Source organism: Mesoplodon bidens (assembly GCF_964165515.1).
Source record: "Mesoplodon bidens genome assembly, chromosome: 5".
NCBI lineage: Eukaryota > Metazoa > Chordata > Mammalia > Artiodactyla > Ziphiidae > Mesoplodon > Mesoplodon bidens.
The window spans coordinates 143268519-143296047 of record NC_138161.1 but is presented as its reverse complement, the minus strand read 5'-3'; the positions used below and the strand labels follow the sequence as shown (position 1 = coordinate 143296047).

Here is a 27529-nt window from a genome sequence, read left to right as displayed (position 1 = left end):
CATTGAGTTCAGCACTGTTGGCAAAAGCCATCTAACAATCTGGGAAAGGAGCAAGAAGTGAGTTATGATTATTTCAGAGAAAATGTTGAAGAAGCTGGGAGATTAAAAGGGGGGGGAGTAGTTCATTCTATAAAAAATTAGAGCCAGAGAGAAGAACTATAACTACTTACATTCTAAGTTATTTTGAATATGCTAGGACCCTATGTTTGTGAGCCTGAGGCTGACTACCAAAGAAAAACTAGTAATGAACTTGTTTATCGGCAGTTAACTGCATAATATTAAGGAAAGTAACAGCCAGTTTTTTTGTCTTAGACTTCATGTCACTGGGATAGGGTGGACATTTCTGTTGGTGGACGGAGCAGCAGCACCCGCAACAGCTATATATTCCTTTATTGAGATGAATCATTTTCATTTTATCTCCAAGGAAAAGAGATTGTTTCTGCAAAGGCAAAAGGCAAAAAGACTTGAAGCACAAGTCTTCATTTTCAGTTACTACAGGACACTGCTTATGAAGTTATACAGCATGAGCAACTGTCCCTGTCTTTTTTCATTAAAAAATTTTAAAAAAAATTCTGTGAACAGATAACTGTGATGTCTCTGTATCAAAGCTTTATTTTCTGGCCAGATACTATAACGACTGGAGCGCCCTCTAGCGGGAGCTCCTTTCTCAGCACTTAAAATGCAGGCTTTAAAGGAGACTCGAGTATGGCTATTTTGGGAGACAAAGCAGCTAAGCAGGATGGTTTGAATTACCGCACTGACCTTAAAGAAGACATGTGTTTATTTTTATAATTTTTTACAAATTGTACCCTTTGCATAAAGTGCCTTGGGTCCAAGTATAGTATATAAAACTTTCAAGTACAAAGAAATAACTGGCAGGACTTCCCTGGTGGCGCAGTGGTTAAGAATCCGCCTTCCAGCGCAGGGGACACGGGTTCGATCCCTGGCCCGAGAAAATCCCACATGCCGCGGAGCAACTAAGCCTGTGCTTCACAACTACTGAGCCTGCGCTCTAGAGCCCATGAGCCACAACTACTGAGCCAACGCACCACAACTCCTGAAAGCCCGTGTGCCCTACAGCCCGCACGCCACAACTACTGAAGCCCGTGCACTCTAGGGCCCGCGTGACACAATTACTGAGGCCCACGTGCCTAGAGCCCATACTCCACAACAAGAAAAGCCACCGCAAGGAGAAGCCTGCGCACCACAACGAAGAGTAGTCCCCGCTCACCACAACTAGAGAAAGCCCATGTGCATCCAAAAAATAAATTTTTAAAAATTAAAAAAAAAAATAACTGGCAGATAATGACACAGAATTAAAACATTGGCATATACATACACATGCTGACTTGCTCCAATAATAGGCTGTATATCATCTTGGGGGGAAAGTCAAATACAAAAGTTAACAGCCAAACGGGAAGTAGTTTGCCTCCTGTCCCAGTGTTTATGGGGTGGAGGCTTCTGAGCCCTCCCCTGAGTGGTTTAAGCACCTTAACAGGCTCTTGTTCCCCTGCCTCTGCTCCCCTTCCCTGCTCTGCTGCCCATTTCATATCTGTACTTTGACATCTGTTTCTCTTGTGGTCAGGACATTTTCAGGGGAAAGGCATTGCTCCACAGCTTTGCTTTTTGAGTTCCCAGGTTACCAGCTTTGTGACAGAGCTCCTCTTACACAGAGTCAGTAATATTGTCCCAGCTTTTTTATGCTTTACTTCCTCTTACCTTTTCATGTTGAAGTGTCATTTTTCCACTAACAAAACAATATTTCGTCCTAAGAGCTCTGGAAGATAGTTTAGAATAGCTATGTTTACCTTCTTTCTCCAGCTTTCACGACTTTTTAAAATCTCTTTCTCTCCTGCTTTATAGAGTTCACCAGCCACTAGCATTGGCTGAGAATCAGAATTCACCTTTTCTCTCTGATTCATGCTTCTGATAGCAAAAGGCCATACCTGATTTGACTTTTCCCTCTTAGAGAATCTCTCATCTGTCAGTGTCTGTACAGTTTGTACTTAGTGGTGCTATACCTCAGTGCCTTTTTCTTGTGATCATCCCACCCATTTTCTTATCCTAAGAGGTGATTCCCATCAACACCTATTTCAGTAATCTTTTTCTGAACTGTATATTTATTTAACTTTGGGTGTCCTGAGCATGCTGAAGAATGATAAGGAAAATAAATATAAAGATCATTCTATGGCTTTAATCATCACAAATGAAGTCAGTTAAGGGTATATCTGTTAGATCACAAACATTTTTTGAGAATCTTCAATGTGAAAGTCACTATGTCTAGTGTTAAGGGAAAAAAAGAGCTGTAACTTTGCCTGCCCTTTAGGTGCCAGAGAAATAAAAGAAAGTTCGTGGTACAATGGTGTATGTAATACATACAAATTAAATAGTACAAAGATCAGTAAGGAATTTAGTTGTCAGAGAAGGTTTTTTGAAAGAGGTAATACATTAGCTGGACCTTAAAGAATAGCCAGCGTTGGGCTTCCCTGGTGGCGCAGTGGTTGAGAGTCCGCCTGCTGATGCAGGGGACGCGGGTTCGTGCCCCGGTCCGGGAAGATCCCACATGCCGCGGAGCGGCTGGGCCCGTGAGCCATGGCCGCTGAGCCTGCGCGTCCAGAGCCTGTGCTCCGCAACGGGAGAGGCCACAACAGTGAGAGGCCTGCGTACCGCAAAAAAAAAAAAAAAAAGCCAGCGTTCAGATAGCAAAGTTGGGAGAGGTGGTATTCTAGGAGAGTAAAACAGCATGAGAAATGGCACCGAGGCAAGAATGCACACAGCACGCTCAGAGAAGAGTGGTTCAGGCCAGCTGCCCGGAGTGGACGTTTCATTCAGCAAAGTGGTGAGATAGGCAGACTCTAGCCTAATTAAAGTGGGCCTTAGGGCCTCCCTGGTGGCGCAGTGGTTGAGAGTCCGCCTGCCGATGCAGGGGATACGGGTTCGTGCCCCGGTCCAGGAGGATCCCATATGCCGCGGAGCGGCTGGGCCCGTGAGCCATGGCCGCTGAGCCTGCGCATCCGGAGCCTGTACTCCGCAACGGGAGAGGCCACAACAGTGAGAGGCCCGCATACCGCAAAAAAAAATAATAATAAAAAAATAAAATAAAAATAAAGTGGGCCTTAAATGCCCAACTTAGACATCTAGACTTACTCATATAAGTGGTAGAAAACTGTTGAACATTTTTGCAAAAGGGAATTACATAATCAAAGAATGTTTTAGAATGATGAATTGTCCATGATGTGAGGTTGCATGGACACTGAAGCCTTTTATGACCCTCTTCCCTTCTAAAAGTTTCAGCATGAAGTAATAAGACCCTGGACTTGATGATAAAACAAAAATAGGAAGGAAGGAATGGTTGTCTAAAATGTTTTGAGGAAATATTCCTCAGGACTCTAGTATTCCCATCCCAAATTCCAAGCACCTAGTGGTCTAAGATAGAGACCTGGGAGTCATCATGGACTTCCCCCCTTTTACCCCTCCACACCTATCAACTACCATTTCCTTTCACTTGAACCATATTTGCCCCTTTCTGTTTGTCTCCCACTGCCAATATCCATGCTCAGGCCCTTGGAAAGATTTCTGCTTGATATTTATGAAAAACACATCTGATCATGTCACAGTCCAAGTTAAAATTCTTCTGCGAGTAGGCGAAAGTCCAGGCTTCTTGACCTAACATGAAAGGGCCTCCAGGGTCCAATCCTACATGCTCACGTCCCCTTCCCTTACCACCCCAGTGCTTGCAGCTGCTCACGTAATCTGTGCAGTCTCACACCAGACCTTTGTACATGCAACCCCTTGATCTGCAACAGTCCACTTTCCTACTTCACAACTCTTCAGGGAATTTCACTGGTCCTCCTGTGTCTTTCCATGACACCCTGAGTTTATTACTTCTGTAGTAAGATTATACAGGCAGATAATCTTTGGTGTAGCTCTCTCAGTAGACTGTAAGTTCCTTACAGGGCACAAAACTATGTCTTATTTTCTTTGTATTTCAAGTATTCACAAGGCCAGACACAGTATCTGGCACACAATTAGCATTCAATAAATGATTAAGGAAGAAAAGCAAGAAAGGTTGGAAACTAATTGGATGTGGAGAATAAGGAAGAGAAGTTTAAAATGACTTCAAATTTTCAAGCCCAGATAACTTGGAGTGGTACCACCATTAATAAAAATAGACATCCATGACTTTGAGAGGAAGATTTTAAATCTGGTTTTCGCTATTTTGACTTTACTGTCAGAGTATAGCATCCAGATGGAAATGTCCAGCAATTAGTTGGATGTGAGGAATTCTTAGAACTTGAAGATTTAATAGGGCCTTCATTTTCTTCTTAAGCCTGGTGCTTCAAAGTCTAATTTCAAAAGCCCCCTATCATGTTAGTCCTGAATATGTCTGCCAACCTGGACAAGCAGAAGTTCATGTCTTACGTGGTATGTAGTGGTCCATCAGATGTGTTCCCTCCTAGTGGGCAGCTCTGGAGTTCTGGTTCCAGATGCCCTGAGCTAACCTGAACAGACATTCTCCTTCAAGTGTATTTTTACATGCATTAGTTCAGTTGACTCTGTGGTCTCAGAAGCATTCTACAAAAATAATGTACCATCTTGTTGTTGAGCTTTTATTAAGATGGCCCTTTGACAAAATCAAGAGCATGGAAAATTTTCCTTTTTTTAATCACTGAAAAGAGAGCACTTGATTCTTGATCTAAACGGCCTTCAGATCACACTGAAATTGCCAACTATTGATGTTGTAGTCATTGTTCATAGTAGACAGTCTTCCTAAGCAATTGTTTCTTTTCTAGGTTGCTGAGTAACCATCATGATGATGCCTCTAAGTTTATCTGTCTTCTTGCAAAGCCCAGCTGCAGCTATCTAGAACAGGATGATTTTATTCCTTTACTTCAGGTAATTTTCATTTCCTTTTAAAAATGGGTTTTATGTTTAGAGTTTCAGAGGCTTTTAAATTTTTTTCAACTGTGAGATATGTCAACTGAGATATACAAATTTAGAGGTCAGATTTCTAGACGAGTTGTTTCCAAGCTTGTTTTAGCAGCAAAATCCTTTTGTTTAGAGAAAATTAACACTGATAATAGTATAAACAGATAATAGTATGAAACAGATAAAACAGGGCTACTCTCACTGAAGCAGAAGAGAGAGGCCTTACTCAGCCTCTCCTCTTGCCCACCCACAGCAGTCACAGGAGCACCTTCTGAAACCAGGCAATTGGCCTAGTCGAGTAGACCTTTGTTAAGGTTAAAGAGAAACAGATCTCCAACAGAAAGAGCCCACTTGGGGAATATTTATATCCAGGCCTTCTGATGAGAATCAATTGCTTGCCAATACTGGATCTGTTTTTATTATAGCATTCTTCATAGCCTGATACATTGCTTGTTAATATTCTTAATTTCATATTTAAATATTACATTTTTCTAAGTAGTTCACAGATTACTTGAAGCTGAGACCTGCCTTTCATTTCTGTTGAATGCACATCATTTTTTTAGTTGTTCTAGTAAATCCTTGTTTACTGTTAGTTAGGATACCTAAAGAAGGGCAGAAAGATGCATTAATGTAGTGCAAGTTTTTTTAAGTTGTATTCTGGCTGCCATCAATTTTTTAATAGTTTTTTGTTGAATTGCAACATACATACACAAAAAGATACACTAATCACAGTGCATCAATTAATTTTCACAATGTGAGTACATCTGTGTAACTAGAACCCAGATGAATAACCAAAAATTACCAGTACCCCCAAAGTTCTTCATGCTCCCTCCCAGTCACTGCTGCCCTAGGGAAACCACTATCCTGACTTCTAACACTGTACGACATAGATTTCTAGTTGTTGGAACAGCTTACATGTTCAGAAAACGAAGTTTGGTTGTAATTTATTTTGTGTGCAGGGTTTTGAGCTTGTCTTAATTTGCATGGTAGCCTTGATTATCCTTAGACTCATCTGCTACATGTTTCTGTTCCCCTTTAAAAAGTGTTCATGGGAATGAGGATTGTTAATGGTTTCTTACATTTACTCAAGATCGTCATACATAATATCCACTATTATGTGTTCCTATTTATGTTTTGTGAAGGTTCTCCAGCTACCCCTCACCCTCACCAGCTCAATCCATTTGCAGCCGTACTCTGTCCCCTACAAACTGCATCTTTTTGGCCCCCTTCCCCTAATAGCTTCTGGTTGGGTCTGGCAGATGGATAGCACCGCCAGGAGGTGGGAAGGCAGAAAAGAAAGAAGTTAGCATTTCTTCCCAACTCTTTGCTTCAGCACAGTAATGTATTTCTCTATAATACAGCTTCTGCTGGATGGCCGCTTCTCCACAGTTGTAGTGCCTACTGGGCTCCTGTAGCTCTGTTCCTCCCCTTGTCCCTTTGGCCCTAGGGATTGTAACAATATCTTTCTGTTGCTCATCCCTGGTGCCTTCCACTCCCTTGTTTGTTCCCTTAACCTCCCCACGACTCCACACATAATTGCTTCTTGAGAGGTTCATATGGGTGAATTCTTTTTCCTATGGGGACCTACCTTGACTGAGTTTTATCAGAAGCTTCAATAAAAGCTTTGACAGGAATATAAATTAAGCTGTACCAAGAGAATTATGAACAAACAACAAAATTATGGGTTAGTGGACATTTTTCCTTCCTTCCCTTAAATGTAAGGAGAAGTTTTATTTTCATATAAGAAGTGGATGTATGGAGTCTCTGATACATTCTCCTCCCATTCTTTTCCAAACTCCTCCAGTTAAAATATAGATATTTAAAAGGAATAAACCCCTGAAAGTTAATGGAATGGCATAGAGGAACAGAGGAGGAAAAACATCAGTACACAAGATATGTAGTATTCCTTGAAGAGAGAAAGCAGAAGCAGGCTAAGGAGACCACAGCCTGGAACGAGGGGCTGTGTATGGGCTGCAGTGGAGAAGTGAGCCACTCTGTTCCACTCTGCTCGTTAGGATCCCAGAGAGGCTGTAAACTTGGAGTTGGCAGAGCTGATGAGAAGTATTAGAAATGGGGAATCATTGAAGGCTGTTACACAGAGCAGTCGACCAGTTGACTCCTTACCTGGTTCCCAAATGTAAAGTGCAGCCTGACAAATTAACAAACAATAGAGCATGTTAAGACATATCCCAGTAGAGGAACATCCTAGACAGTGTCTGGCCAGTACTCATCAAAACTGTCAACATTGTCAGAAAGAAGGGAGGTCTGAAAAACTGTCTTAGCTGGAAGGAGCGTAAGGAGGCACAACAGCTAAATGTAATATGAGATCCTAGAACAGAAAAAAATACATTAGGTAACAACTAAGGAAATGTGAATTAAGTATGGCCTTGAATAATAGTAATAATAATGTATCAATATTGGCTTATTAATTATAGCAAATGCTAATGTAAGATGTTAATAATTAGGGACCTGGGTGCAGATATATGGGAACTTTATACTGTCTTCTCAATTTTTCTGTAAGGCTAAAACTGTTCTAAAAAGGCATTTTAAAAAAATAATTACTATATTCAGGGAGATTATATAAAACAAGAATAGATGCTGACACAAGAAAGAGCTGTTTGAATTTTAAAATGTAAGTGCCAAAATTTTAAATTTCAACATAAGGCCTGGAAACTAAAGTTAAGGATATCTCTGGCACACACAAACTCACAGATGGAGGAGAAAGAGAGAGACAGAAGAGAAGACATAAAGGACCAATTCAAGAATTTCAGCATCTAACTAACTGAAATCTGAGGAAGAAAGAAGGGAAAAAACGGAGAGAGGGAAATCATCAAAGAAATAATATAAGAGTCATCAAGGAAATAATACAGGATGGAGAGAATTGGAAAGACTGGAGTGATAGGATGGGTTCAGAGAGCAGGAACCCAGTGGGATTCCTTGGGATTCCTGTTTCCTTTCTTGGGGAAATACAACATGCCTGTGTAACCATCATCTGATCAAAAACAGAATGTGACCCTCCCATCCCAGCCTCTCATGTTCCCTCCAGTCACTGCCCACAGAACCAGAATATACAGAATATAAATCTTCTGGTTGAAAGGAGCCTCTGAGTGCCAAACACAATGAATAAAAAAAAAAGATATACATAAACAAGTCCTCTTGAAATTTTAGAAAACCACTGGAATCCCCCAGAGAGAAAAACCAGGTCACCTTAATAAGAATCAGGATGGTATTAGATTCTCATTGGCAACTCTGGGGAAATGGATTTGAATTCAGATTTCTACATCCTGCCAAGGTGTCAATTGGATATGAGGTTAGAATAAAGTCATTTAAAAATTCAGAAAGTTTATCTCCTGTTTTCTTCTTTTTTTTTTCTGCTGTACACTGGCCTCTCACTCTGTGGCCTCTCCCGTTGCGGAGCACAGGCTCTGGACGTGCAGGCTCAGTGGCCATGGCTCACGGGCCCAGCCGCTCCACGGCATGTGGGATCCTCCCAGACCGGGGCAAGAACCCACGTCCCCTCCATCGGCAGGCGGACTCCCAAGCACTGTGCCACCAGGGAAGCCCAATCTCCTGTTTTCTTAGAGAGTTACAGGAATATATTCTACAGCAAATTAAGTAAACCAAAAAGGAGAAATGCATGAGATCCAGGAAAGAGTGGATTTGATCCAGAGAAGCAGTGAAATAAAGTCCCAGGTTGGCAACTGAAGAACAGCCAGTCCAGAATAGAGAAGGTGGGGGATTTCTCTGGAAAGGGAGGTAGAAGGGGATAGTTGTTACATGTGAGAACAGGGAAACTGGAGAGTATGATGAAGATGCAGCATTGTGTATCAACAAGCTAAAGAAAAGCAATTAGAAACTCCTTGAAAAATAAAAAAACTGTGTAAGACACTCATGTATAAACACGAAGCAAACTGAAATGTGACATGATCATAAACAACTGATGGAGGGTAAGAAAAGGAAGTTCATCTAACCTCAATGCCTGGAATATTCTCCTTTGATTGCCCCCAAGGGACATGATGTTGGACCAATAAGAAATGAAATGCATTCCTTATATGCTGCTTAACTTAGCATTCAACAGTATTTATATAGTCAAAATGTCATAAAATATTTTAATGTATAACACCTAAAGTCACCCTATGGATCAACTGTAGAAAATTTTATTATGGTTGCAGAACAGTATTTAAACAACCTGAACAATGTAAAAGTCAAAATATTGCCAACAAAATGTGAAGGAGAAAAAGAGGGAGAAGAGAAAATAAGGGTAGGGGTGCTATAATCATCATCCTATGTAAAAGGAAATTAAGGCACTAAGATGAATGGGGTGAAAATTAAATGTATAAATAGATAATTTGCAGTTTACGAAGATAACCAATACAAGAACTAAAAATCATAACCTCAAATATTGGGTAAGGTGAGTAAAGTGGGACAGTTTATAAATGAGCTAAATCCTCATCTTCCCTAGCAAAGAATAATAGATACTGTCTAAAGTTGATACAGCTATAAAAAAAAGTAATTGTAGGGACTTCACTGGTGGTGCAGTGGTTGAGAACCCACCTGCCAACACAGGGGACACAGGCTTGAGCCCTGGTCTGGGAAGATCCCACATGCTGCGGAGCACCTAAGCCCATGTGCCACAACTACTGAGCCTGTGCTCTAGAGCCCGTGAGCCACAACTACTGAGCCCACGTGCCACAACCACTGAAGCCCACACGCCTACAGCCTGTGCTCCACAACAAGAGAAGCTACCGCAATGAGAAGCCCGCACACTGCAGTGAAGAGTAACCCCCGCTCTCCACAACTAGAGAAAGCCTGAGTGCAGCAATGAAGACCCAGCACAGCCAAAAATAAACAAATTTTAAAAAATAAATTAATTTTAAAAAGTGATGCCTATTAAAAAAAGTAATTGTAACATAGTATTTAATTATACTTAAATAATTAAATTTTATGTTTAATTATAGAGGTAAGCAGCAAAAGAAATAAAAATATAAACGATTCAAAAGAAGTGGGGCTAAAGGTGCATGGATGGGGTAGGTTGGTAGAATGGTTCTTCCATCATAAGTTCTTATATACTCCTTGATTTTATACCATGTGTATATGTAATTTCTCTTATTTTTATTATGGAGAATTTTGAGCAAATACAAATGCAGGCAGAGTGATCTACTGAACCCCCATGTACCCATCACCCACCCCCAATAATGATCAGAAACCAAAGAGATAGAGAATTTAAAAAACAGTAGCACTTCAGTAAGTTGAAATCTTGGTATGGGGAAAACATTAACAAAATAGACCACCAATTAACTAATTTCATCAAGAAAAAGGAGAAAGAACTAATAGACAAAATAAGAAATGACAAGGAGGAACAGAAGAAATTTTTTAAAAATCATAAAAGACTATTTTGCAGGCCTCGAATTTATTTGGAAATAAATTTGAAAACCTAGCTGAAATGGAAAATTTCCTAGGAAAATACATCTGACCAAAATTGACCCCATTTTATTTATTTATTTATTTGTTTGTTTGTTTGTTTGTTTGTTTGTTTTATGGCTGTGTTGGGTCCTCGTTGCTGTGCACGGGCCTTCTCCAGTGGCGGCGAGTGGGGGCCACTCCTTGCTGCAGCGTTAGGGCTCCTCATTGCGGTGGCCTCTCCTGTCACGGAGCACGGGCTCTAGGCGCACGGGCTTCAGTAGTTGTGGTGCATTGGCTCAGCAGTTGTGGCTCATGGGCTGTGGAGCACAGGCTCAGTAGTTGTGGCACACGGGCCCAACTGCTCCACGGCATGTAGGATCCTCCCGGACCAGGGCTTGAACCCATGTCCCCTGCATTAGCAGGAGGACTCTCAAGCACTGCACCACCAGGGAGGCCTGACCCCATTTTATTTAGAAAGCTTAACAAAGTAATTTCCTTAGAAGAAGTAGAGATCTTTATTAAGGAACTACCCCACAAAAAGCACCAGGCCCAGGTAGTTTCACAAGGGAATTCTACAAAACCCTCAAAGACCAGATAGTCCTAATGCTTAATAAATTATTCCAGAGAATTGAAAAGGAAGGAAAACTCTATAGCTCCTTCTATGAAACAACTGATACGTAAACCAGGTACAGACAGTACAAAAAAGAAAATTGCGAATGAATATAATTCATGATTAATAATAAAAAGTAATAAATAAAATATTAAACAGATGCATACAACCTGGTGGGATTTATTCCAGGAAGTCAAGATTGCTTCAGTATTAGGATCTTTTTTAATATCACATGTTGTATCTAAGAAAAAACTTGTGATTGTCTCAATAGATGCTGAAATAACTTTGGACAGAATTTAACACCCATTCATTAAAAAATGCTCAAGAAAGTAGGTATTTGAGATACTTTCTTAACATGATTATAATATGTATACCTAGTGCTAAAGCCAGTATAGGAAAACATTAGAGGCATTTCCATTAAGATCAGAGACAGGGCAAGAACGTCACAATATCCATTACTGCTCAGCATTGTACTAGAGTAATTATACTGTACAAGAGAAAACAATTAGAGGCCTAAGAATGGTTGAAGAAGTAAAGTATTCATAGATGACGTGACGGTAAACCCGGAAGCCCAAGAGACTCAGTGATAAAACTCAAAACAATAAAATAATTCCGTAAAATAGTAGGAAATAAAATTAACACATACAATCACCAGATCTTCCATTGCTGACCAAAATGAAGTAACTGGGACTGGATTTGCCTTCCCACCCGAAACAACAAAGAACGTCAGGCAAGAAATACAAAATCATGGTTTTCAAGGTGCCAGACGTCTGGCAACAAAAGATAGTGATTCCTGCGAAACAGTAAACAAAGTGATCCTTACGATTACCTTGAGAGAGTTTCCAAGCCACGGTGTGTTGATGGGGACCCTAGGCAGAGTTCAGCGAACTCCCTGAGTTTAGGAGACAGAGCTGAGAATCTAGAAGGACCAAAGCAGCTAGGATTCTTGGGACGGAGCACCAAAGAGGAAAGAAATGCCAGAGAGAAAACTCCAGAGAGCTTCAGGACTCCTCCCTGAGTGTTCATCAGAGGTACCGATCAGCACAGAGAGAAAACTCCAGAGAGAGAGCTTCAGGACTCCTCCGTGAGTGTCCATCAGAGGTACCGATCAGCACAGAGAGAAAACTCCAGAGAGCTTCAGGACTCCCCCCTGAGTGTTCATCAGAGGTACTGATCAGCACAGAGAGAAAACTCCAGAGAGCTTCAGGACTCCTCCCTGAGTGTTCATCAGAGGTACCGATCAGCACAGAGAGAAAACTCCAGAGAGAGAGCTTCAGAACTCCTCCCTGAGCGTTCATCAGAGGTACTGATCAGCACAGAGAGAAAACTCCAGAGAGCTTCAGAACTCCTCCCTGAGCGTTCATCAGAGGTACTGATCAGCACAGAGAGAAAACTCCACAGAGCTTCAGGACTCCTCCCTGAGCGTTCATCAGAGGTACTGATCAGCAGATACATGTGAGGAAAGCAACCAAAGCTGAAGAAACAGCTACCCCAAATTAGAGGGAACAGTACCCATAAGTCACATAGGGCCAGCCAAGAAGAATATCTGTTTCTACCAGCCAGATGGAAAACCTCATAGTACAGGGCACTTTAGGTAGAGTAGTCATAGGAGTCTTGCCTCAGTAGTGGGGAATAATTAGCCCTCAAGTAGATAGCACTCAGTCCTGTCTAACAGATCTGAAAAGCAACATCTAGAAGGATGAAAGGGTTTTTCAAAGTAACTTAACAGCATCCCAGAACATAAAATATTTATTCCATTCCAAACTTGAGAATAAAAGAATATAAAAATATGCAGCACTCAAAAAGGTAAAATTCAAAATGGCTGGCAACATCAGGCATGCAAAGAAACGAGACTACAATTGATGATTAGGAGAAAAATCGGTCAATTGAAACTGACTCAGAACTGACACAGATGTTAAAATTAGCAGACAAGTATATTAAAACAGATATCAAAAACTGAATACTTTTTTAAAGACCCAAATTGAACTCGTAGAGATGAAAACTAAGGTGTCTGGGGTGAAAAATGTACCAGATTAGATTAACAGCAGATTAAACATTGCAAATGAAATGACTAGTGAACTTGAAGACATAGAATAGAAACTATCCAAAATGAGACATGGAGACATAAAAAAGGAAAGAAAAATGAAAAGAGCATCAGTGAGCTGTGGGGCCTAACGTCAAGCAACTTAACATACTTATAAATGGAAGAGAGGATGTCGTTAAATAAAGAATTTGTCAGGTCTTAGTTGCAGGTTCCTAGGACAGAACTTCTAAAGCCTCGGAATTTCCCGAATGATGAGTGTCTTTGTTTTTCATGGTGGGCTCCTGGGACCATGCCTGAGTTTATACTAATGAGGTGACTCATCATGGGCCCCTATATAGTTCCAGGATGAGGGCTTCCCTTGCCAGAAAGGCCGACCATGTGATTAGAGGTTGAGACTTTCAGCCAGGTGATATCAGCCTGACCTCCAAAGAGGCAGGGAGCCTGGAGATTGAATTCAGTCTTGTGGCCAATGATTCAGTCAATCATGTCTACATAATGAAACCCAATTAAAAAGTCTGGACACTGAAGCACAATTGAGCTCCCCCTGGTTAATGATACACAGTAATGTGCTAGGAGGGTGACATGTCTTGAGGACACAGAAGCTCCACATTTTAGACCTTCCCAGACCTTGCCCTGTGCATCTCTGGTCCTCATTTGTATCCTTTATAATAGAATAGTAATCATAATATATTACTCTCCCCAGTTCTGTGGGTCATTTGGGCAAGTTGTTTAACCTCAAGGAATAATGGAAACCCCCAAATTCATGGCCAGTTAGTCGGAAGTATGGGTAGCCTGGGAACCCCAGAGTTATGGCTGGTGTCTGAAGTGAGAGGAGTCTTGTGGGGGACTGTGCCCTTAACCTGTGAAATCTGCACTAACTCTGCATAGTTAGTGCTGAAATTGCATTCCAGGGCGACAGAAAATTATTTGAAGAGATAATGGCCCAGAATTTTCTGTACTTGGTAAAAACTATAAACCCATGAAACTAAGATGCTCAATAAGCCCAAAGCACACAAAACACAAATCTATACTAGGGCACATCATAATAAAGTGGCTCAAAACCAGTAATTAAAAGAAACTTTGAAAAGTAGCCAGAGAAGATAGTCACATTTCCTATAGTGGAACAAAGATAAAGGTGACAGCGGATTTCGTGTTGGAAAAGTCCAAGCCAGAAGACAGAGGAGCAACATCTTTAAAGTACTGAAATAAAAGAACTGTCAACCTTGAATACTATACACAGTGAAAATACCGTTCAAAAATGAAGGTGAATTAAAGATTTTTTTGGACATAGAAAAGCTCAAAGAATTCATCACCAGCAGAAATGCACTACAAGAGATGTTTTGTTTGTTTGTTTTTTATTTGTTTGTTTGTTTTAAAAGTTGTTTAGGCAAGGAAGAAAGTAATACCAGATGGAAATGCAAATCTACACAAAGGAATGAACTCCAGAAGTGGTAACTACATGTATGTGATTTTTTATTATTCACATCTCTTTAGAAGAAAAGTAACTCTTTAAATGAAACTATCAACAGTGCATTATGGTGTTTCTAACATATGTTTAAGTACAATTTGACAACAATAGCATAAAGACTGGGAGAAGAGAAATGGAAGTATATTGTTATGGTTTGCATATAATCCATGAAGTTGTATAACATCTCTTGAAAGTAGATTGTAGTAAATTAAAGATGTATGCTGTAACCTCTGATGCACCTCTAAAGTAAGAGTTATAGCTAATAAGCCAAAAAAGGAAATAAAATGAAAAAATCATAAAGAACACTCAGTTAACACAAAAGGAGGCAGAAAAGGAAGAAGAAAAAAGGAACAAAGAATGGATGGGACAAATAGCAAGATGATAGATTTAAACCTAACCATATCAGTAGTCACATTACGTATAAGTGATGTGAATACCGCCAAAAGCGAAGATTAGACCAAAAACCAAGACCCAAATATAGTACGTTGCCTGAAAGAAATATAAAGACACAAATAGGTTAAAAGTAAAAGGAGGGAAATATATATACCATGCTAATATTAATCAAAAGAAAGCTCTTACAGAAATGCAAATCAAAACTACAGTGAAGGGCTTCCCTGGTGGCACAGTGGTTGAGAGTCCGCCTGCCAATGCAGGGGACGCGGGTTCGTGCCCCGGTCTGGGGGGATCCCACGTGCCGCGGAACGGCTGGGCCCGTGAGCCATGGCCGCTGAGCCTGCGTGTCTGGAGCCTGTGCTCCGCAATGGGAGAGGCTGCAACAGTGAGAGGCCCGCGTACCGCAAAAAAAAAAAAAAAAAAAAAAAACTACAGTGAGGTATCACCTCACACCAGTCAGAATGGCTACTATCAAAAAGTCTACAAATAACAAACACTGGAGAGGGTGTGGAGAAAAGGGAACCCTCCTACACTGTTGGTGGGAATGTAGATTGGTGCAGCCACTGTGGAACACAGTATAGAGGCTCCTTAAAAAACTAAAAATAGAGCTACCATATGATCCAGCAATCCCACTCTTGGGCACATATCCAGACAAGATGAAAACCGTAACTTGAAAAGATACATGCACCCCAGTGCTCGTAGCAGCACTATTTACAATGACCAAGACATGGAAGCAACCTAAATGTCCATCAATAGATGAATGGATAAAGATGTATGTAATGGAATATTACTCAGCCATAAAAAAAGAACGAAATAATGCCATTTGCAGCAACATAGATGGACCTAGAGATTATCACACTAAATGAAGTAGTAGGTCAGACAAAGACAAATACCATATGCTATCACTTATATGTGGAGTCTAAAAAAATGATACAAATGAACTTATTTACAAAACAGAAACAGACTCATGGACATAGAAAACAAACTTATGGTTACCAAAGGGGGAAAGGAGGTGGGGGTGGGGGGGAGGATAAATTAGGACCTTGGGGTTAACAGGTGTACACTACTCTATATAAAATAGATACACAACAAGGACCTACTGTATAGCACAGGGAACTATATTCAGTATCTTCTAATAACCTATAATGGAAAACAATCTGAAAAAGTATATATGTATAAAATAAGTAGCAAGGATATACCGTACAGCACAGAGAATTATAGCCATTATCTTGTAATAACCTATAGTGTAGTATAATCTGCAAAAATACTGAATCACTGTGCTGTAGACTTGAAACTAACATAATATTGTAAATCAACTATACTTCAATAAAAAATTAAATGAAAAAAAATAACGGATTCAAATTTGTAAAATAAATATCTATATTCCAAACGATAAATAAGTAAAATACAGGACTAATCCCATAATGGACATACACTTAGTAGACAGTGGGAAAATGTTAATTCTCACTAGATATCGAAGAAATGTAAACAAAAGCATTCTGAAGATGACAATTTACACATTCTAAAAGAACCCCCCCAAAAAAGTTGAATGTTTATATCCAGTGATGGTGAAGTTGCCCAGAAATTGACTCATACATTCTTACAGCCATATTGTTCCCACCCTTTAGCCAGAAATGTTACCACTAAGAACTTAAGAAAGCAACAATTTGGCAAAAGCAGAAAGGTCCCTCCTCATCCTCCTGACTTCTAAATGTTGGAACTCCCACAGCTGAGCCCTTTAACACCTTCTCTTTTCCATTCACATGCACTGTTTGGAGGATCTCACCTATATACCCAGACCTCTCTCCTCGTGGATCTCCAGGAAGAAAGCAGACCCCAGCAGAGATTTTCCTGGGGGTGGGGTTTGGGGGATTTTTTAGGCACTTCAAGGGCTCTGAACTCAGTCAGAAGGGGCTGTGAAAACAGGAGGGGCCAGAGAGACCCCTAAAGCAAGCTTCTTCATAATATTACTCCCTTATGTTGTTAATAACCAAATGTCCCAGGCTTTATCTGATGGGGAGTAAGGATGAGGTCCCCAGGAATTCCCTCATTGCGGTAGCCCTTAGCTCTCCTGCAGGCCACCAGATCTCAGCTGCCCTTGACCCCTGCCTCCAAGTCTGTGAGAATTATTTTTGTGAGATAGCCCATTCATATTTTGACTTCCTCACTGAAGCCCATGTAGGAGAGCAAAATTTGCCACCCCAAAATGTCTCTTTGGCATTTAGATTATTTCAGGCTGAAAACAAAGCCCAAAAGACTCAGGAAAAAACTTTGACCTTCTCCCTAATTGCCTAAAAGAATTTAGATAGAGGACCTGTTCCTGGAACAGAGCTGTCAGCAGAGATCTCTGAAAAGAATATGGGCTAAGTATGGTGGGGGAAACTGGGCAGGGCCTAGAAATCAGAGTCCACTCTGTGTCCTATTGTCTCTGTGTAGCCCAGCGAACATTTGTTTATCAAACATTTGCTTTTCCACCTTCATGTGAATTGCCTTCCTCCTCTTTGAAGTCCCAAACCACTACCCCCAACATCCACTTGTGTCTTTAGCTGAAGATGGTATTTAAGGTAAGGGCTTTGGCCATTTTGGCTAGTTACTCAGTTTTCCTGGGTCTCTCCCATGTATACACATTTAACTTTTGTTTAATTTTTCCTGTTTAAAAAAAAAAAACTCTTACAAGTAAATGGAAAGACATTCCATGTTCATGGATTGAAAGACTTACTATTTTTAAATACCCATACTATCCAAAGCCATCTATAGATTGATGCAGTCTCTATCAAAATCCCAATGGTCCCATTCCCCCATTCCCTGGCAACTACTATTTCTGTTCTCTGCTTCTTTGAGTTTGACTATTTTAGATACCTCATATAAGTGGAATCATGGAGACGTTGTTCATTGGTTATAAAGTTTCAGTTATCCAAGACAAATAAGTTCTAGAGATCTGCTGTACAACATAGCACCTATCATTAACAATACTGTATTGTGCACTTAAAATTTTGTTAGAAGGTAGGTCTCATGTTAAGTATTCTTACTAAAAAACAAACAAAAGAAACAAAAAAAGCAGCACAGGGAAACTGTTGGAGATGAAGTATATGTCTATTACCTTGATTGCACTGATGGTTTCCTAGGTGTATGCATGTGTCCAAACTCATCAAATTGTGTATATTAAATAGGTGCAGTTTCTGTATATCAGTTATACCTCAATAAAGTCATCTAAAAATACCAATGGTATTTTTTGCAGAAATAGAAAGCACAATTCTAAAATTCATATGGAATTTTTAGAACTTGGAATAGCCAAAACAATCCTGAGAAAGGAGAACAAAGCTGGAAGCCTCACACTTTATGACTCAAAACATATTACAAAGACACAACAATCGAAACAGGATGGTACTGGCATAAACACAGATATACAGACCAATGGAACAGAATAGAGAACCCAGAAATAAATTCTTGCTTATATGGTCAAATGATCTTCAACATGGTTGCCAAGAATAATAATGGGGAAACAATAGTCCCCAACAAATGGAGCTGGGAAAACTGGATATCCACATGCAAAGGAAAGAAGTTAGAATGTGTCTTACACCATATAGAAAAATTAACTCAAAATGGATTAAAGACCTAAACATAAGTCCTGAAACTATAAAACTCCTCGAAGAAGACATAGAGGAAACTTCACGATATTAGATTTGACCATGATTTTATGGATATGACACCAAAAGCACAGGCAACAAAAGCAAAAATAGACAAATGGGATTATATCAAACTTTAAGCCTTCACAGCAAAGAAATAGCACAGTGAAAGGCAACCTACAGAATGGAAAAATATTTGCAAACATATCTGATGAGGTTACTATCCAGACTATATAAAGAACTCCTGTGACTCAATAACAACAACAGCAAACACCCTGAATTTAAAATGGGCAAAGGACTTGAGTAGATATTTCTCTAAAGAAGATAAAACGTGGGCTTTCCTGGTGGTGCAGTGGTTGAGAGTCCACCTGCCGATGCAGGGGACATGGGTTTGAGCCCCAGTCCGGGAAGATCCCACATGCTGTGGAGCGGCTGGGACCGTGAGCCATGGCCGCTGAGCCTGCGTGTCCAGAGCCTGTGCTCCGCAACGGGAGAGGCCACAACAGTGAGAGGCCCGTGTACCACAAAAAAAATAAAAAAATAAAACGTCTGATAAGCATATGAAAAGATGTTCAACATCATTAAATAAGCAGGGGAATGCAAAGCAAAACCACAATGAGATACCACCTCACACTCATTAGGATGGTTACTTTTTTTTTTTTTTTAAGTGTTGGTAAGGATGTGGAGAAATTGGAATACTGGTAGGAATGTAAAATGGTACGGCCACTATGGAAAGTAATATGGAAGTTCCATATGATCAGCAATACTACTCCTGGGTGTACATCCAAAAGAATTGAGAACAGAATCTCAAAGAGATATTTGTACACCCACGTTGATAGCAGCATTATTCACGATAGCCAAGAGGTGGAAGTAACATAAATGTCCATCAGTGGATGAATGGATAAAGAAAATGTGGTATATACGTGGAATGGAATATTGTTCACCTTTTTTAAAAAGGGAAATTCTGTCACATGCAGCAACATAGATAAACATTGAGAACATTATGCTAAGGGAAATAAGCCAGTCACAAAAAGACGTATACTGCATGACTCCACTTACATGAGGTATCTAAAGTGGTCAAATTCATACAGATAGAAAGAAGAATGGTGGGTGCCAGTGGCTGATGGAGGGTGAGGTAAGGATTCATTGTGTGATGAGTGCAGAGTTTTAGTCATCCGGGATTGAGTGGGTGGGGAGTGGGGGGGAATCTGGAGATCTGTTGCCCAACAATGTGCAAGTGGTTGACAATATTGTACTGTATGCTTGGAAATTGTTGGGAGGATGAATCTTACGTATTTTTTTGCCACAAAAAAGAAAAGGCAGGGTGGCTATATTAATGTCAGACAAAGTAGTTTTTAGAGAAAATAATGTTGCTAGGGAATGATAAAGGGATCAATTTATCAAGAGGATATAACAATTCTAAATGTTTACACACCTAATAACAGACCTTCAAAATGCCTGAATGAATATCCGATAGAACTGCAAGGATAAATCCACAATTATAGTGGTAGATTTCCACATGCTTCTCTGAATAATGAATAGAACAAGTAGAGAGAAAATCAATAAGGATATAGAACACTTAAACAAGACTATCAACCAACCTGACCTAATTGACATTTGTATTACACTTCACCCAACAACAGCAGAATACACATTCCTTTATTTTTTTCTCTGAAATCTTGATATATTTGATTATATTTTTCCCCACATGTTATCTTTTCTACTTTATATTGAAAACCAGGAAGGGTATTAGGAATCTGAGTAAGAAGGTATGGCTTCACACATACCTTTGTCATACAGTATACACATTCCTTTAACATGTACACAGAATATTTACCAAAATAGACCATATTCTGGGCCATAGAACAAATCTCAACAAATTTTAAATATTCAGCTCACAAAATATGTTCTCTGACCATAATGGAATTAAATTAGAAATAATAAAAGATCTGTGAAAAATTTCTAAATATTTAATAACTAAATAACCTATAGGTTATTTAGAGAAGAAAAAATTTATAAATAAACCTATGGGTTATTTAGAGAAGAAGAAATCAAAAGGAAAATTAGGAAGTATTTCGAAATGAATGAAAATGAAAATACAACATATCAAAATTTATGGGATTCTGCTAAAGCTGTATTTATTTTTTTACTTCCTATTGTATTTTTTCTGAATTAAAAAAATTTTTTATACAGCAGGTTCTTATTAGTTATCTATTTTATACATATTACTGTATATATGTCAATCCCAATCTCCCAGTTCATCCCACTCACCCACCCCCACGCTTTCCCCCCTTGGTGTCCATATGTCTGTTCTCTACATCTGTGTCTCTATTTCTGCCTTGCAAACCAGTTCAACTGTACCATTTTTCTAGATTTCACATATATGCGTTAATATACGATATTTGTTTTTCTCTTTCTTACTTCACTCTGTATGACAGTCTCTAGGTCCATCCACATCTCTACAAATGACCCAATTTCGTTCCTTTTTATGGCAGAGTAATATTCCATTGTATATATGTACCACATCTTCTTTATCCTTTCGTCTGTCAGTGGGCATTTGGGTTGCTTCCATGACCTGGCTATTGTAAATAGTGCTGTAGTGAACATTGGGGTGAATGTGTCTTTTTGAATTATGGTTTTCTCTGGGTATATGCCCAGTAGTGGGATTACTGGGTCATATGGTAGCTCTATTTTTAGTTTTTTAAGGCACCTCTATACTGTGTTCCACAGTGGCTGTATCAATTTACATTCCACCAGCAGTGCAAGAGGGTTCCCTTTTCTCCACACCCTCTCCAGCATTTGTTGTTTGTAGATTTTCTGATGATGTCCATTCTAACTGGTGTGAGGTGATACCTCAGTGTAGTTTTGATTTGCATTTCTCTAATAATTAGTGATGTTGAGCAGCTTTTCATGTGCCTCTTGGCCATCTGTATGTCTTCTTTGGAGACATGTCTATTTAGGTCTTCTGCCCATTTTTGAATTGGGTTGTTTGTTTTTTTAATATTGAGCTGCATGAGCTGTTTATATATTTTGTAGATTGATCCTTTATCTCTTGATTTGTTTGCAAATATTTTCTCCCATTCTCAGGGTTATCTTTTCATCTTGTTTACAGTTTCCTTTGCTGTTCAAAAGCTTTTAGGTTTCATTAGGTCCCATTTATTTATTTTTGTTTTTATTTCTATTACTCTGCGAGGTGGGTCAAAAAAGATCTGGCTGTGATTTATGTCAGAGTGTTCTTCCTATGTTATCCTCTAAGCGTTTTATGGTGTCCAGTCTTACATTTAGGTCTTTAACCCATTTTGAGTTTCTTTTTGTGTATGGTGTTAGGGAGTGTTCTAATTTCATTCTTTTACATGTAGCTGTCCAGTTTTCCCAGCACCACTTATTGAAGAGACTGTCTTTTCTCCAAGGCAAGGTATCCTTGCCTCCTTTGTCATACATTAGTTGACCATAGGTGCATGGGTTTATCTCTTGGCTTTCTATGCTGTTCCATTGATCTATTTTTCTGTTTTTGTGCCAGTACCATATTGTCTTGATTACTGTAGCTTTGTAGTGTAATCTGAAGCCAGGGAGTCTGATTCCTCCAGCTCTGCTTTTTGCCCTCAAGATTGCTTTGGCTATTCGGGTTTTTTGTGTCTCCTTTCAAATTTTAAGATTTTTTGTTCTAGTTCTGTAAAAAATGTCATTGGTAATTTGATAGGGATTGCACTGAATCTGTAGATCGCTTTGGGTAGTAGAGTCATTTTCACAGTTTTGATTCTTCCAATCCAGGAACATGGTATATCTCTCCATCTGTCTGTGTCATCTTTGATTTCTTTCATCAGTGTCTTACAGTTTTCTGAGTACAGGTTTTTTACATCCTTAGGGAGGTTCATTCCTAGGTATTTTATTCTTTTTGTTGCAATAGTGAATGGGATTGTATCCTTAATTTCTCTTTCTGATCTTTAATTGTTAGTGTATAGGAATGCAAGAGGTTTCTGTGCATTAATTTTGTATCCTGCAACTTTACCAAATTCATTGATTAGCTCTGGTAGTTTTCTGATGGCATCTTTAGGAGTCTCTATGTATAGTATCATGTCATTGGCATGATAGTTTTACTATCATGTAAAATAGTGACAGTTTTACTTTTTCTTCTCCAATTTGTATTCCTTTTATTTCTTTTTCTTCTCTGATTGCCATGGCTAGGACTTCCAAAACTATGTTGAATAATAGTGATGAGAGTGGACATCCTTGTCTTGTTCCTGATCTTAGAGGAAATGCTTTCAGTTTTTCACCATTGAGAATGATGTTTGCTGTGAGTTTGTCATATATGGCCTTTATTATGTTGAGGTAGGCTCCCTCTTATGCCCACTTTCTGGAGAGATTTTATCATAAATGGGTGTTGAATTCTGTCGAAAGCTTTTTCTGCCTCTATTGAGATGATCATATGGTTTTTATTCTTCAATTTGTTAATATGATGTATCACATTGATTGACTGGCATATACTGAAGAATCCTTGCATCCCTGGGATAAATCCCACTTGATCATGGTGTATGATCCCTTTAATGTGTTGTTGGATTCTGTTTGCTAGTATTTTGTTGAGGATTTTTGCATCTATATAAATCAGTGATATTGGTCTGTAATTTTCTTTTTTTGTAGTATCTTTGTCTGGTTTTGGTATCAGGTGATGGTGGCCTCATAGAATGAGTTTGGGAGTGTTGTTTCCTCTGAAGTTTTTTGGAAGAGTTTGAGTAGGATGGGTGTTTGCTCTTCTCTAAATGTTTGGTAGAATTCACCTGTGAAGCCATCTGGTCCTGGATTTTTGTTTGTTGGAAGATTTTTAATCACAGTTTCAATTTCAGTGCTTGTGATTAGTCTGTTCATATTTTCTATTTCTTCGTGGTTCAGTCTGGGAAGGTTATACCTTTCTAAGAATTTTTCCATTTCTTCCAGGTTGTCCATTTTATTGGCATAGAGTTGCTTGTAGTAGTCTGTTATGAGGCTTTGTATTTCTGCAGTGTCCATTGTAACTTCTATTTCATTTCTAATTTTATTGATTTGAGTCCTCTCTCTCTTTTTCTTGATGAGTCTGGCTAGTGGTTTATCAATTTTTTTTTACCTTCTCAAAGAACCAGCTTTTAGTTTTATTGATCTTTGCTGTTGTTTTCTTTGTTTTTATTTCATTTATTTCTGCTCTGAACTTTATGATTTCTCTCCTTCTGCTAATTTGGGGTTTTGTTTGTTCTTATTTCTCTAGTTCCTTTAGGTGTAAGGTTAGTTTATTTGAGATTTTTCTTGTTTCTTGAGGTAGGATTGTATTGCTATAAACTTCCCTCTTAGAACTGCTTTTGCTGCATCCCGTAGGTTTTGGATCATCGTGTTTTTGTTATCATTTGTCTCTACGTTGTTTTTTGATTTCCTCTGGTTTCTTCAGTGATCTCTTGGTTATTTAGTAATGTATCATTTGGCCTCCATGTGTTTGTGTTTTTTACGTTTTCTTCACCTGTAATTTATTTCTAATCTCATAGCATTGTGGTCAGAAAAGATGCTTGATATGATTTCAGTTTCCTTAAATTAATCGAGGCTTGATTTGTGGCGCAAGATGTGATCTATCCTGGAGAATGTTCCATGTGCCCTTGAAAAGAAAGTGTAATCTGCTGTTTTCTGATGGAATGTCCTATAAATATAAATTAAATCTATCTGGTCTATTTTGTCATTTAAACTTGTGTTTCCTTATTAATTTTCTGTCAGGATGATATGTCCATTGGTGTAAGTGAGGTGTTAAAGTTCCCCACTATTATTGTGTTACTGTCGATTTCCTCTTTTATAGCTATTAGCATTTGCCGTATGTATTGAGGTGCTCCTTTGTTGTGTACATAAATATTTGTAATTGTTATATCGTCTTCTTGGATTGATCCCTTGATCATTATGTAGTGTCCTTCCTTGTCTTTTGTAACATTCTTTATTTTAAAGTCTATTTTATCTGATATGAGTATTGCTACTCCAGCTTTCTTGTGATTTCCATTTGCATGGAATATCTTTTTCCATCCCTTCACTTTCTGTCTGTATGTGTCCCTAGGTCTGAAATGGGTCTCTTGTAGACAACATATATATGGATCTTGTTTTTGTATCCATTCAGCAAGCCTGTGTCTTTTGGTTGGAGCATTTAATCCATTCACGTTTAAGGTAATTATCAATATGTATGTTCCTGTTACCATTTTCTTAATTGTTTTGGGTTTGTTTTTGTAGGTCCTTTTCTTCTCTTGTGTTTCCCACTTAGAGAAGTTCCTTTAACATTTGTTGTAGAGCTGGTTTGGTGGTGCTGAATTCTCTTAGGTTTTGCTTGTCTGTAAAGCTTTTGATTCCTCTGTCAAATCTGAATGAGATCCTTGCCAGCTAGAGTAATCTTGGTTGTAGTTTCTTCCCTTTCATCGCTTTAAATATATGGTGCCACTCCCTTCTGGCTTGTAGAGTTTCTGCTGACAAATCAGCTGTTAACCTTATGGGAGTTCCCTTGTATGTTATTTTTCCCTTGTTGCTTTTAATAATTTTTGTTTGTCTTTAATTTTTTTCAGTTTGATTACTGTGTGTCTTGGTGTGTTTCTCCTTGGGTTTATCCTTCCTGGGACTCTCCGCACTCCCTGGGTTTGGGTGGCTATTTCCTTTTCCATGTTAGGGAAGTTTTCGACTATAATCTCTTCAAGTATTTTCCCTGGTCCTTTCTCTCTCTCTTCTCCTTCTGGGACCCCTATAATGCAAATGTTGTTGCGTTTAATGTTGTCCCAGAGGTCTCTTAGGCTGTCTTCATTTCTTTTCATTCTTTTTTCTTTAGTCTGTTCTGCAGCAGTGATTCCACCATTCTGTCTTCCAGGTCACTTATCTGTTCTTCTGCCTCAGTTATTCTGCTATTGATTCCTTCTAGTGTATTTTTCATTTCGGTTATTGTATTGTTCATCTCTGTTTGTTTGTTCTTTAATTCTTCTAGGTCTTTGTTAAACATTTCTTGCATCTTCTTGATCTTTGCCTCCATTCTTTTTCCGAGGTCCTGGATCATCTTCACTGTCATTATTCTGAATTCTTTTTCTGGAAGGTCGCATATCTCCACTTCTTTTAGTTGTTTTTCTGGGGTTTTATCTGGTTCCTCTCTCTGGTACGTAGTCCTCTGCCTTTTCATTTTGTCTATCTTTCTGTGAATGTGGTTTTTGTTCTACAGGCTGCAGGATTGTAGTTATTCTTGCTTCTGCCGTGTGCCTTCTGGTGGATGAGGCTATCTAAGAGGCTTATGCAAGCTTCCTGATGGGAGGGACTGGTGGTGGGTAGAGCTGGGTGTTGCTCTGGTGAGCAGAGCTCAGTAAAACTTTAATCTGCTTGTCTGCTGATGGGTAGGGCTGAGTTCCCTCCCTGTTGGTTGTTTGGCCTGAGGCAACCCAGCACTGGAGGCTACAGCCTCTTTGGTGGGGCTAATGGTGGACTCCGGGAGGGCTCATGCCAAGGAGTACTCCCCGGAACTTCTGCTGCCAGTGTCCTTGTCCCCGTGGTGAGCCACAGCCACCACCACCCCACACCTCTGCAAGAGACCCTCCAACACTAGCAGGTAGGTCTGATTCAGTCTCCTATGGGGTCTCTGCTCCTTCCCCCTGGGTCCTGATGTGCACACTACTTTGTGTGTGCCCTCCAAGAGTGGAGTCTGTTTCCCCCAGTCCTGTCGAAGTCCTGGAATCAAATCCCTCTAGGCTGAGAAGTCTGATTCTCTGGGAATTCCTCCTCCCGTTGCCAGACCCCAAGTTGGGAAGCCTGACGTGGGGCTCAGAGCCTTCACTCCAGTGGGTGGACTTCTGTGGTATAATTGTTCTCCCATTTGTGAGTCACCCACCCAGCCATTATGGGATTTGATTTTCTTGTGATTGAGCCCCTCCTACCATCTCATTGTGGCTTCTCCTTTGTCTTTGGATGTGGGATATCTCTTTTGGTGAGTTCCAGTGTCTTCCTCTGGATGATTGTTCAGCAGTTAGTTGTGATTCTGGCGCTCTTGCAAGAGGGAGTGAGTGCACATCCTTCTACTCCGCCATGTTGAGCCAGTCACTTTAAAGCTGTATTTAATAAGTGAGTTTAGCAAGGTTACAGTTACATTATCAATGTACAAAACTCAATTTTCTTTCTATATACTAGCAACAAATAATTAGAAATCGAAATCTTTTAAATGCCATTTATAATACTACCCAAAAATATCAAATACTTAGAGGCGGGTCTGACAATAGATGTGCAAGACATGTGTACTGAAAACAGTAAAACATTGCTGAGAGAAATTAAGAGTTATATAAATGGAGAAATTGTCTTCTTTATGGATGGGAAGACTTGATTTTATTAGGATATCAGTTTTATGTTAGATTTGACTCTTAGAACCATAGTAATGTTTTGCATACTCTCCCTGCAATAAATAATGAATTATAATCAACCAAGACCTGTAGGCAAGAAACCCAAAATAGAATATAAACAGTAACAAATGAACTGAACTGTATTACAAATGGATAACACAACTACATTAAAGAGGATAAAGGAAGATAAGGAAAGAGCTAACCTAAGTAACCTTGGAAACAATATTTTAACTAGATACTCTTAAGACTAAAGACAAAAGGTACTGTACACAAATACTGTAGTCTAGTTAGTAAATTACTTTCTCAATGGGATAGGTGTTGGCAAGTCTGTTAAAGTTACAAAGGAAAGGGGGAAGTCAAGAATGAACCTTGCGGTATTGAATTGAAATCAATTATCTGTATGATTACATAGTTTTTAATATACACAGATTGAAAGAGAAAGAAATATATGTGTATGTGTGGACTGATATACATACGTATATATATTCCTAGTTCTGTCTGCCAAGAGGGTCCACTAGCAATGACACCCTAGTAGTAACAAGCAGCCCCCAGATTTGGTTTCTCAATACCATTCTGCAGTAAAAGGAATCAGGGCTGCTTGGAGAAAAGGTTGATTCTAGGGCTGGAGCATGGAAAATATAAGATGAGACTGGACCATCTTGTGATATCAAAAAATACAGAAGTGCTCACAAAAGGATGGAG

The 27529-nt window shown here is 39.4% G+C and overlaps 1 protein-coding gene across 5 annotated transcripts in view; it reads left to right on the top strand.

The window, feature by feature from the left end:
- PPP2R3A (protein phosphatase 2 regulatory subunit B''alpha) overlaps positions 1 to 27529 on the top strand; it is a 217192-nt gene that overhangs the window by 96608 nt on the left and 93055 nt on the right. For all 5 annotated transcript variants that reach the window (XM_081235603.1, XM_081235605.1, XM_081235602.1 and 2 more), the window contains one exon: positions 4794 to 4896. In XM_081235603.1, the coding sequence (XP_081091729.1) occupies positions 4794 to 4896 (103 nt within the window). The remainder of the gene's footprint in view (positions 1 to 4793; positions 4897 to 27529) is intronic.